Source organism: Petromyzon marinus (genome assembly GCF_048934315.1).
Source record: "Petromyzon marinus isolate PM22_M1 ecotype Great Lakes invasive population chromosome 68 unlocalized genomic scaffold, UKy_Petmar_22M1.pri1.0 chr68_unloc.2, whole genome shotgun sequence".
Taxonomy (NCBI): Eukaryota; Metazoa; Chordata; class Hyperoartia; order Petromyzontiformes; family Petromyzontidae; genus Petromyzon; species Petromyzon marinus.
The window spans coordinates 119,074-132,147 of NW_027422598.1; the positions used below are offsets into that span (position 1 = coordinate 119,074).

General features: G+C 59.3%; 1 protein-coding gene across 1 annotated transcript; it reads right to left on the bottom strand.

Annotated features, from left to right (window-relative positions):
• Positions 1–2,609: 2,609 nt before the first annotated feature.
• LOC116956912 (uncharacterized) lies at positions 2,610–11,103 on the bottom strand. The gene is made up of 4 exons (XM_076058235.1): positions 10,868–11,103; positions 7,000–7,371; positions 2,780–4,622; positions 2,610–2,664 (listed from the first exon to the last, which is right to left on the bottom strand). Exons 2-4 carry the CDS (start codon positions 7,364–7,366, stop codon positions 2,610–2,612), a joined length of 2,265 nt encoding a protein of 754 aa, XP_075914350.1. The 5' UTR covers positions 7,367–7,371; positions 10,868–11,103.
• Between the last annotated feature and the right edge of the window lie 1,971 nt (positions 11,104–13,074).

Sequence of the window (13,074 nt, forward strand, 5' to 3'; positions counted from 1 at the left end):
AACTGGGAGACTAGCATGACAAATCAGCATGTAACTACTCACGGAAGCGGCTATGTTAAAGTCAGGGTTCACGGATCAACGGAGGAGGTATTTAGCATTGAAGTAGCCGTGTTAATGTGATAGATTAGCAGGATGTTAAGGTGATAAATTAGCATGTAACTGGGAGATTAGCATGATGTTAAGGTGATAAATTAGCATGTAACTGGGAGATTAGCACGATGTTAACGTGAGGAATTAGCATGTAATGGTCACGGAAGTAGATATGTTAAAGTCAGAGTTTACATATCAACAGAAGGATTTAGCATTGAAGTAGCCGTGTTAATGTGTTGGGTTAGCAGGATGTTAAAGTGATAAATTAGCATGTAACTGGGAGACTAGCATGATGTTAAGGTGATAAATTAGCATGTAACTGGGAGACTAGCATGACAAATCAGCATGTAACTACTCACGGAAGCGGCTATGTTAAAGTCAGGGTTCACAGATCAACGGAGGAGGCATTCGTTGTACTGACGCTAAGCAACCCAGCAGATCACCGCTGTCGGTTCAACACGTCGGCTTTCGCGACCCAAAGGAAAACCCTCTGTCATGGATCGCCACCGTCAGTCGTGTCAGAGCCACGTTCGTCTGCTGTGTGTGTGTGTGCGGTGGTGTGCGGTGTGTGTGTGGTGTGTGTGGTGTGTGTGGTGTGTGTGTGGTGTGTGTGGTGGTGTGCGGTGTGTGTGGTGTGTGTGGTGTGTGTGTGGTGTGTGTGTGGTGTGTGTGGTGTGTGTGGTGTGTGTGGTGTGTGTGGGGTGTGTGGTGTGTGTGTGGTGTGTGTGTGGTGTGTGTGGTGTGTGTGTGGTGTGTGGTGTGTGTGTGGTGTGTGTGGTGTGTGTGGTGTGTGTGTGTGGTGTGTGTGTGTGGTGTGTGTGTGGTGTGTGTGTGGTGTGTGTGTGTGCGGTTAGCGGAGCTAACTGGTTGCCCTTGCGAAACGCCGTGCGTACGTGCGAGCGTGTGTACGAGCGGAGCGGAGCGTGGCGAGTCACGTTCAGGTTGAGTTGAAATCTCTCCGCGGGAACGCGCGAGGTAGCAGGGCCAACCCCCTCCAAGAGCCGTCTCTAAAGTCAACGTCTCTGGCGTCACAACAACAACAACAACAACCGCCGCCGTTCGCCACGAAGAGCCGGTGACGTCACCACGACGCCTGTGCCAGGCTAGGTGCACGTCGAGGCCGCGGGAAGCGTCGGACGCCCGCCGGCAGGAGGTCACGTGGCAGACCCAGCCAGGTGCCGTAGGTTGACTGCTGCTGCTGTGCCAGGCTAGGTGCATGAGGAGGAGGTCACGGGGCAGACCCAGCCAGGTGCCGTAGGTTGACTGCTGCTGCTGCTGTGCCAGGCTAGGTGCATGAGGAGGAGGTCACGGGGCAGACCCAGCCAGGTGCCACGGGTTGACTGCTGCTGCTGTGCCAGGCTAGGTGCATGAGGAGGAGGTCACGGGGCAGACCCAGCCAGGTGCCGTAGGTTGACTGCTGCTGCTGCTGTGCCAGGCTAGGTGCATGAGGAGGAGGTCACGGGGCAGACCCAGGTGCCGCGGGTCGACTGACTGAGATGACTGGCCGATGCACCACCTGTGCCCCCTACTGTACCAACTTACACGTCTATATATCTATATATATACATTTGAATCGTTGCAAAACTAATGGCACCTTTTTGGGCTTGTGGCCCGTTACAGTTTTTGCTGTCCCTGAGTTTCTAGATTATGACGTAAACGTGTATCGTAGCTGCCTATGGGTCTACGGGTGTCGCTGTGTCTCTGTGGGTCTCTGTGGGTGTCTGTGGGTCTAGGGGTGTCGCTGTGGGTCTCTGTGGGTCTCTGTGGGTCTATGGGTGTCGCTGTGGGTCTCTGTAGGTCTACGGGTGTCGCTGTGGGTCTATGGGTGTCTCTGTGTGTCTCTGTGTGTCTCTGTGGGTCTCTGAGGGTCTACGGGTGTCTCTGTGGGTCTCTGTGGGTCTCTGTGGGTCTCTGTGGGTCTCTGTGGGTGTCGCTGTGTGTCGCTGTGGGTCTCTGTGTGTCTACGGGTGTCTCTGTGGGTCTCTGTGGTTCTCTGTGGGTCTCTGTCGGAGTTTCTATGGGTCTCTGTGGGTCTCTGTGGGTCTCTATACGTCTATGGGTGTCTCTGTGGGTTTCTGTGGGTGGGCCTGTGGGTCTCTGTGGGTCTGTCGGCGTCTCTGTGGGTCTCTGTGGGTCTCTGTGGGTCTCTGTGGGTCTCTATACGTCTATGGGTGTCTCTGTGGGTTTCTGTGGGTGGGCCTGTGGGTCTCTGTGGGTCTGTCGGCGTCTCTGTGGGTCTCTGTGGGTCTCTGTGGGTCTCTGTGGGTCTCTGTGGGTCTCTGTGGGTGTCTCTGTGTGTCTCTGTGGGTCTCTGTGTGTCTCTGTGGGTCTCTGTGGGTGTCTCTGTGTGTCTCTGTGATTCTCTACGGGTCTCTGTGGGTCTCTGTGGGTCTCTGTGTGTCTAGGGTCTCTGTGGGTCTCTGTGGTTCTCTACGGGTCTCTGTGGGTCTCTGTGGGTCTCTGTGTGTCTCTGTGTGTCTCTGTGTGTCTCTGTGTGTCTCTGTGGGTGTCCCGGACGGTCACCTCCTCCACCGCCTCTGCCGCCACGCCGGGCCTCTCCCGACAACCTCCCGGCTTGCACCAACGGCGGAAGCCGGACGCCGAGCGGACGAGAACGCCGCAACGCCAACGCCCCCTCCTCCACCGCCTCCACCGCCTCCCCCTCCACCACCGCCTCCACCGCCTCCACCGCCGCCGCGGCCCCCGGAGGCGCCTCGCCGCGGCCGCCGCGGCCGCCGCCGCCGCGGCCGCGGCCGCCAGCGCCGCGTTGCCGGCGAGCGGCGGGCAGAGCCGCAGGGCGGCGGCGGCGTCGCCGGCGGCGCAGCGCCACGGCCGGCCGGGCGCCGCCCGGGCCGCCTCGGCCGCGGCCCACGCGGCCCTGAGCCGCGTGGGCCGGAGGCCGTGGGCGGTGAGGACGCGGGCGTAGGCGCAGCCCAGGCCCGGGCCCTGGCCCTGGCCCTGGCCCTGGCCCTGGCCCTGGCCCTGGCCCTGGCCCTGGCCCTGGCCCTGGCCCTGGCCCTGGCCCTGGCCCTGGCCCTGGCCCTGGCCCTGGCCCTGGCCCAGGCCCTGGCCCTGGCCCTGGCCCTGGGACTCCTCCGGCGGGAGCCCCGCGGTGAAGAGCCGGAGGGACGCCGGCTCGAGCGGCCGCAGGCCCAGGGCGCGGGCGCACAGCCCCACGTAGACGTCCTCGGCCGGCACGGCCGGCACGCGGAGGGACGCGGCGGCGACGGCCGCGGCCGCGTCCCTCGAGAGGACGTAGCCCGAGCCCGAGCAGTACGGGGGGTAGCGGCCCGGCGGGTAGTCGCGGGCCGACACGGCGAAGCGGCCCGCCGGCCCGCGGGCCGGGAGGCCGCCCCGCATGGGGAGGCCCGCGTAGACGCGGCGGCGGAAGGGGGCGGCTCCGACCGGCGGCCGGGCCCACGGCCGGGCCCACGGCCAGGCCCAGGCCCGGGCCCACGGCCAGGCCCACGTCGTGGGGGCGAGCGCGAGGAGAACGTCGAGCAGGAGCGGCACGTTGACCAAGACGTCCGAGTCGGTCTTCATGACGTAGGAGGCCCCAGGGCAGCGCCTCGCCGCCCAGCGGAGGCCGCTCACCGTCTTCAGCGTGAGGTTGGCGTACGAGTCCACGTAGGCGCCCACCAGGAGGTCGCCGTGGAGGAGCGACTCGGCCCTCAGGGCCTCCTCCTCCTCCTTGGCCTCCTCCTCGCCGGCCTTTGCCGAGCCCAGGAGGAAGACGACGGTCACGGCCAGGGGCCCGTGGCGGGGGTCGGGCGACGGGGCCGCCGGCGGAGGCCATCGCCCCCAGGTCTCCCGCACGGCCGAGCGGGCCGCGGCCTCGGAGCGCCGGGACAGCACGAGGATGAGGAGGAAGGGGGAGGTGGGGGCCGAGGACCCGGGGGGCCGGCAGGCCGCTCGCGGCTCCACGAGGTAGCGGTCGGCCACGCGGCCCACGCCGGGCAGTGGCGGCCGTGGCCGCAGCGGCCGCGGCCGCGGCGGTGCTAGCGGGGGGCCCTCATTGCCGCTGTCCACACCACGGTCTGGCCGATGATGATGCTGATGATGTTGTTGTTGTTGCTGCTGCTGATGATGTTGATGATGATGATGCTGATGTTGATGATGCTGATGATGTTGTTGTTGTTGTTGTTGCCCCCGACCGTCGCCACGCAGACCTCCGTCTGCCGCCCGCAAGCCCCCCACTCGCCCCTCCAGACCCTCCAGACCCTCCAGACCCTCCAGACCCTCCAGACCCCCTGCCGTCAAAGCTCTCCCATCAGCCCCCTCCCACTCGGCCCCCTCCCACTCGGCCCCCTCCCACTCGGCCCCCTCCCACTCGGCCCCCTCCCACTCGGCCCCCTCCCACTCGGCCCCCTCCCACTCGGCCCCCTCGGCCCCCTCGGCCCCCTCGGCCCCCTCGGCCCCCTCGGCCCCCTCGGCCCCCTCGGCCCCCTCCCACTCGGCCCCCTCGGCCTCCCCACCGGCGACTCCGCGGGCCATCCGAGTGCCGGCCGGCAAGCGGCCGGCGTCTCCGTCGCCTGCGAGAACACGGAGGGAGGGAGGGGAGGGAGGGAGGGGGGGAGGGGAGGGAGGGAGGGGGGGGAGGGAGGGAGGGAGGGGGGGAGGGAGGGGGGGGAGGGAGGGAGGGGGGGGAGGGAGAGAGGGGAGGGGGTGAAGTGGGTGGGTAAACTTTTTACTGACGCGCCGTTCCTGTGGCCGTCTGGACCGCTCATAGCGGCCGCTACTGAGAAGCCACTTGGGTGGGTGAGAGGGTGGGTGGGTGAGAGGGTGGGTGGGTGAGAGGGTGGGTGGGTGAGAGGGTGGGTGGGTGAGAGGGTGGGTGGGTGAGAGGGTGGGTGGGTGAGAGAGAGGGTGGGTGGGTGAGAGGGTGGGTGGGTGAGAGGGTGGGTGGGTGAGAGGGTGAGTGGCTGGGATTGGGGTGGGTGGGTGAATGGGTGGGTGGGTGAGAGGGTGGGTGAGTGAGTGAGTGGGTGAATAATTGGGTGGCTGGCTGGCTGGCTGAATGAGTGAGAGGGTGAATGGGTGAGTGGGTGAGTGAGTGGGTGAATAATTGGGTGGCTGGCTGGCTGGATGATTGAGATCGTGAATGAATGAGTGGGTGGGTGAGAGGGTGGGTGGGTGAGAGGGTGGGTGGGTGAGAGGGTGGGTGAGAGAGAGGGTGGGTGGGTGAGAGGGTGGGTGGGTGAGAGGGTGGGTGGGTGAGAGGGTGGGTGGGTGAGAGGGTGGGTGGGTGAGAGGGTGGGTGGGTGGGATTGGGGTGGGTGGGTGAATGGGTGGGTGGGTGAGTGAGTGAGTGGGTGAATAATTGGGTGGCTGGCTGGCTGGCTGGCTGAATGAGTGAGAGGGTGAATGGGTGAGTGGGTGAGTGAGTGGGTGAATAATTGGGTGGCTGGCTGGCTGGATGATTGAGATCGTGAATGAATGAGTGGGTGGGTGAGAGGGTGGGTGGGTGAGAGGGTGGGTGGGTGAGAGGGTGGGTGGGTGAGAGGGTGGGTGGGTGAGAGGGTGGGTGGGTGAGAGAGAGGGTGGGTGGGTGAGAGGGTGGGTGGGTGAGAGGGTGGGTGAGTGAGAGGGTGGGTGGGTGAGAGGGTGGGTGGGTGAGAGGGTGGGTGGGTGAGAGGGTGGGTGGGTGAGAGGGTGAGTGGCTGGGATTGGGGTGGGTGGGTGAATGGGTGGGTGGGTGAGAGGGTGGGTGAGTGAGTGAGTGGGTGAATAATTGGGTGGCTGGCTGGCTGGCTGGCTGAATGAGTGAGAGGGTGAATGGGTGAGTGGGTGAGTGAGTGGGTGAATAATTGGGTGGCTGGCTGGCTGGATGAGTGAGATCGTGAATGAATGAGTGGGTGGGTGAGAGGGTGGGTGGGTGGGTGAGAGGGTGGGTGGGTGGGTGAGAGGGTGGCTGGCTGGCTGGATGAGTGAGATCGTGAATGAATGAGTGGGTGGGTGAGAGGGTGGGTGGGTGAGAGGGTGGGTGGGTGAGAGGGTGGGTGAGAGAGAGGGTGGGTGGGTGAGAGGGTGGGTGGGTGAGAGGGTGGGTGGGTGAGAGGGTGGGTGGGTGAGAGGGTGGGTGGGTGAGAGGGTGGGTGGGTGGGATTGGGGTGGGTGGGTGAATGGGTGGGTGGGTGAGTGAGTGAGTGGGTGAATAATTGGGTGGCTGGCTGGCTGGCTGGCTGAATGAGTGAGAGGGTGAATGGGTGAGTGGGTGAGTGAGTGGGTGAATAATTGGGTGGCTGGCTGGCTGGATGATTGAGATCGTGAATGAATGAGTGGGTGGGTGAGAGGGTGGGTGGGTGAGAGGGTGGGTGGGTGAGAGGGTGGGTGGGTGAGAGGGTGGGTGGGTGAGAGGGTGGGTGGGTGAGAGAGAGGGTGGGTGGGTGAGAGGGTGGGTGGGTGAGAGGGTGGGTGAGTGAGAGGGTGGGTGGGTGAGAGGGTGGGTGGGTGAGAGGGTGGGTGGGTGAGAGGGTGGGTGGGTGAGAGGGTGAGTGGCTGGGATTGGGGTGGGTGGGTGAATGGGTGGGTGGGTGAGAGGGTGGGTGAGTGAGTGAGTGGGTGAATAATTGGGTGGCTGGCTGGCTGGCTGGCTGAATGAGTGAGAGGGTGAATGGGTGAGTGGGTGAGTGAGTGGGTGAATAATTGGGTGGCTGGCTGGCTGGATGAGTGAGATCGTGAATGAATGAGTGGGTGGGTGAGAGAGTGGGTGGGTGAGAGGGTGGGTGGGTGGGTGAATGGGTGGCTGGCTGGCTGGATGAGTGAGATCGTGAATGAATGGGTGGGTGGGTGAGAGGGTGGGTGGGTGGGTGGGTGAGAGGGTGGGTGAGTGGGTGGCTGGCTGACTGGCTGAGTGAGATGACGAACGAACGAATGAACGAGCGGGCGGGCGGGCGGGGTGAAATCTACCAAAACCGAAAGCGGCCACCACCGCCTCCGCCGCCTCCGCCGCCGCCTCCGCGGCCTCGCCCCCGCGCCGCCCGGCCGCCCGCCGCTCCAGCCAGCGGCGGTACAAGTCGTGGATCTCCGCGGGCCGTCCGCGGCCCTGGCGCCGGCCGCCCCGCTGCCACTGGCGTCTCAGCGGGGCCGGTAGCCCGCGGGCCAGGAAGCCGTCCACCTGCTCGTAGCGCGACCGCTCCCAGCGCACGAGGAGCAGGGCCAGGGACACGGCCGCCAGCAGCGCCGAGAAGCCGGCGACCGCCACCAGGACGGGCCGGGCGTGGCCGTGGCCGTGGCGGCGGCGGGGGTGGTGGTGGTGGTGGTGCAGGGGAAGCATCGGAGCTGTTGTGGGGTGGTGGTGGTGGTGGTGGGGGGGGTGGGGGGGTGGTGGTGGTGGGGGGGTGGTGGTGGGGGGGGGGTGGTGGTGGGGTGGTGGTGGGGGGGGTGGTGGTGGTGGGGGGGGGTGGGGGGGGGTGGTGGTGGTGGGGGGGGGTGGTGGTGGTGGGGGGGGTGGTGGTGGGGGGGTATTACCGAGGAGGCGAGCTCACTTCGAGCTATTCGCTCAGCCAACTCAGCCGCTCACCCACCCACTCACTCAGTCACTCGCTCAGTCACCCACTCTCTCACTCACCCACTCAGTCACTCACTCACTCACTCTCCCACTGACTCACTCACTCACCCACTCACCCACTCACTCAGTCTCTCACTCACTCACTCACCCACTCAGTCACCCACCCACTCACTCACTCACCCACCCACTCACTCACTCACCCACTCAGTCACCCACCCACTCACTCACTCACCCACTCAGTCACTCACTCACCCACTGACTCACCCACTCACTCACTCAGTCTCTCACTCACCCACTCAGTCACCCACTCACCCACCCACTCAGTCTCTCACTCACTCACTCACCCACCCACTCACTCACCCACTCACCCACCCACTCACTCACCAACCCACACTCACTCAGTCATCCACTCACTCAGTCACCCACCCACTCACTCACCCACCAACCCAAAAGAATCGATTGCAAGTAGAAATCAAATCCGGAAAATATTCTGCGGTAATCGATCCAACCGATATGACGTCAAAGCAAGAATCGAACATCTGCAATCGAATAACTCCCCATAACTCATAACGATTTCCCATTGACCTCAACATGGGAATCGATTCATATTAAATCGACACCTATCAACACCACCACGGCAAAGACAAAGATCCCCCAGGTAGCCTCTAGCCGGGCTGTAGGGGCAAGTGCTTTGTGTAGCAAAGACAAAGATCCCCCAGGTAGCCTCTAGCAGGCTGTAGGGGCAAGTGCTGTTAGTAGCAAAGACAAAGATCCCCCAGGTAGCCTCTAGCAGGGCTGTAGGGGCAAGTGCTGTTAGTAGCAAATACAAAGATCCCCCAGGTAGCCTCTAGCAGGGCTGTAGGGTCAAGGGCTGTTAGTAGCAAAGACAAAGATCCCCCAGGTAGCCTCTAACAGGGCTGTAGGGGCAAGTGCTGTTAGTAGCAAAGACAAAGATCCCCCAGGTAGCCTCTAGCAGGGCTGTAGGGTCAAGGCCTGTTAGTAGCAAAGACAAAGATCCCCCAAGTAGCCTCTAGCAGAGCTGTAGGGGCAAGTGCTGTTAGTAGCAAAGACAAAGATCCCCCAGGTAGCCTCTAACAGGGCTGTAGGGGCAAGTGCTGTTAGTAGCACAAAGACAAAGATCCCCCAGGTAGCCTCTAGCAGGGCTGTAGGGGCAAGTGCTGTTAGTAGCAAAGACAAAGATCCCCCAGGTAGCCTCTAACAGGGCTGTAGGGTCAAGTGCTGTTAGTAGGAAAGACAAAGATCCCCCAGGTAGCCTCTAGCAGGGCTGTAGGGTCAAGGGCTGTTAGTAGCAAAGACAAAGATCCCCCAGGTAGCCTCTAACAGGGCTGTAGGGGCAAGTGCTGTTAGCGAGCACCTATGAAGGCCGGAACGGCACACTCAGCACCACCCACCCACCCAGTCACAGACTCACTCAACCACACATCTACCCACCCACACATCTACCCACCCACACACTCACCCACCCACACATCTACCCACCCACTCACTCACCCACCCACTCACCCACCCACTCACTCACCCACCCACTCACTCACCCACCCACTCACTCACCCACCCACTCACCCACCCACTCACTCACCCACCCACACACTCACCCACCCACTCACTCACCCACCAACCCAAAAGAATCGATTGCAAGTAGAAATCAAATCCGGAAAAGATTCTGCGGGAATCGATCCAACCGATAGGACGTCAAAGCAAGAATCGAAAATCTGCAATCGAATTACTCCACAAAACTCATAACTCATAACGATTTCCCATTGACCTCAACGTGGGAATCGATTCATATTAAATCGACACCTATCAACACCACCACGGCAAAGACCAAGATACCCCAGGTAGCCTCTAACAGGGCTGTAGGGGCAAGTGCTGTTAGTAGCAAAGACAAAGATCCCCCAGGTAGCCTCTAGCAGGGCTGTAGGGCAAGTGCTGTTAGTAGCAAAGACAAAGATCCCCCAAGTAGCCTCTAGCAGGGCTGTAGGGGCAAGTGCTGTTAGTAGCACAAAGACAAATCTCCCCCAGGTAGCCTCTAACAGGGCTGTAGGGGCAAGTGCTGTTAGTAGTAGCAGCAGCAGCGTCTATGAAGGCTCCCGGAACTGTGGCTACACAGAGGGGGTGGCCACCAGCACCACCACGCCCGGCCGCCTTTGTCTCCCCCAGCCCCAGCGATGGTCACTGCACTACACCGCTACAGGTTACTACTCACTTGAGGCTGAGTCGACCTAGGGGAGGCCCAGGTACCGGTTCAGATAATCGCTGTCACTGAGTGGTGGTGGCGGTGGTGGCCGTGAGCGGGAATCGAACTCGGGTCGCCAGGTTCGTAGCGCAGCGTAGCGCTAACCACTACACCCACCGCTCCCCACATCATTACCACAATAACCGTCATCACCACCATCATCATCACCACCACAACAAACATCACAACCATCACAAAAACCATCATCACCACCATCATCACCATCATCACCACCACCATCATCATCACCACCATCACCACCACCATCATCACCTCCATCACCACAACCACCATCATCACCACCACAACCATCGTCATCACCACCATCACCACAACCACCATCATCACCACCACTACCACCATCACCACAACCACCATCATCACCACCACAACCATCATCATCACCACCACCATCACCACAACAACCGTCATCACCACCATCATCATCATCACCACCACAAGAAACATCACAACCACAACAACCATCACAAAAACCTTCATCACCACCACCATCATCGCCACCATCACCACCACCATCACCACCACTACAACAACCATCATCACCACCATCATCATCATCACCATCATCACCACTACAACCATCATCACCACCATCATCACCATCATCATCACTACCATCACCACCATCATCACCACTATCACCACCACCATCATCATCACCACTATCACCACAACCACCATCATCAGCACCACAACCAACATCATCGCCACCACAACAAACATCACAACCACAACAACCATCACGAAAACCATCATCACCACCATCACCACCACCACCATCATCGCCACCATCACCACCACCATCACCACAATCACCATCATCACCAAAACAAAAACCATCATCACCACCATCATCATCATCACCACCATCACCACCACCACCATCATCACCACTATCACCACAACCACCATCATCACCACCACAACCATCATCATCACCACCACCACCATCACCACAACAACCATCACCACAACCATCAACAACTTACTTCAATACTGAGGATTCCAGTCGATTAGAGAGAGACAGAGACAGACAGACAGACACACACACACGGACAGAAACACAGGGAGACACAGAGACACAGAGAGAGACACACACAGAGACACACACAGAGACACAGAGAGAGACACACAGAGACACACACAGAGACACAGAGAGAGACACACAGATACACACACAGAGACACAGAGAGAGACACACACAGAGACACACACAGAGACACAGAGAGAGACACACAGAGACACACACAGAGACACAGAGAGAGACACACAGAAACACACACAGAGAGAGGCACACACAAAGAGAGAGAGAGAGACAGAGAGACACACACAGATACACTCACAGAGACACACACAGAGACACAGAGAGAGACACACAGAAACACACAGAGAGAGGCACACACAAAGAGAGAGAGAGACAGAGAGAGACACACAGAGACTCACGCAGAGACACACACAGATACACTCACAGAGACACACACAGGGACACACACAGAGACACACACAGAGAGACACAGAGAGACACAGAGACACACACAGATACACTCACAGAGACACACACAGGGACACACACAGAGACACACACAGAGACACACAGAGAGACACAGAGAGAGAGACACACACAGAGAGAGACTCACACAGAGACACACAGAGACACACACAGAGACACACACAGAGAGAGACACAGAGAGAGAGAGAGAGACACACACAGAGACACACACAGAGACACACAGAGACACACACACAGACACACACACAGAGACACACACCGAGACACACAGAGACACACAGAGAGAGAGACACAGAGAGAGAGAGAGACACACAGAGATACAGAGACACAGAGAGAGACACAGACACAGAGAGACACACACAGAGACACAGAGAGAGAGACACAGAGACACACAGAGAGAGAGACACACAGAGACAGAGACACACAGAGACACACAGAGACACACAGAGAGAGACACAGAGAGAGAGACACAGAGACACACAGAGACACACACAGAGACACAGAGAGAGACACACAGACACAGAGACACACAGAGAGAGACACAGAGAGAGAGACACACAGAGAGAGACACAGAGAGAGAGACACACAGACACAGAGACACAGAGAGACACACAGAGACACAGAGAGAGACACAGAGAGAGACACACAGAGAGAGACACACACAGACAGAGAGAGAGACACACACAGAGACACACAGACACAGAGAGAGAGACACACAGAGAGAGACACACAGACACAGAGACACACAGAGAGAGACACACAGAGAGACACACAGAGAGAGAGACACACAGAGACACACAGACACAGAGAGACACAGAGAGACACAGAGAGAGAGACACAGAGAGAGACACACAGAGACACACAGACACACAGAGAGAGACACAGAGAGAGAGACACACAGACACAGAGACACAGAGAGACACACAGGGACACAGTCGCTGTGTGCGTTACGTGAGAAGTGCGCGCCAAGTGAGCATGCATCACTTTAACTCGCCCCCGCCCCCCGCCCCCCGAGGCCTTTTAAAAATGGCCGCTGCGTCGCGGTGGATAGAGGAAGAGACATGCACCGCTACTACTACCACGACCACCAGCCCATAGAGCGACATAGAGATCCCATAGAGACACACAGAGACCCATAGAGATACATAGAGGCCCATAGAGATACACATAGAGACCCATAGAGATACATAGAGGCCCATAGAGATACACATAGAGACCCATAGAGATACATAGAGACCCATAGAGATACACAGAGATACACAGAGACCCATAGAGATACATAGAGACCCATAGAGATACACAGAGATACACAGAGACCCATAGAGATACATAGAGACCCATAGAGATACACAGAGACCCATAGAGATACATAGAGACCCATAGAGATACAAAGAGACCCATAGAGATACACAGAGATACACAGAGACCCATAGAGATACATAGAGACCCATAGAGATACACAGAGACCCATAGAGATACATAGAGACCCATAGAGATACACAGAGACCCATAGAGATACACAGAGACCCATAGAGATACATAGAGGCCCATAGAGATACACAGAGATACATAGAGATACACAGAGACCCATAGAGATACATAGAGACCCATAGAGATACACAAAGAGACCCATAGAGACACACAGAGACCCATAGAGACACACAGAGACCCATAGAGACACGCAGA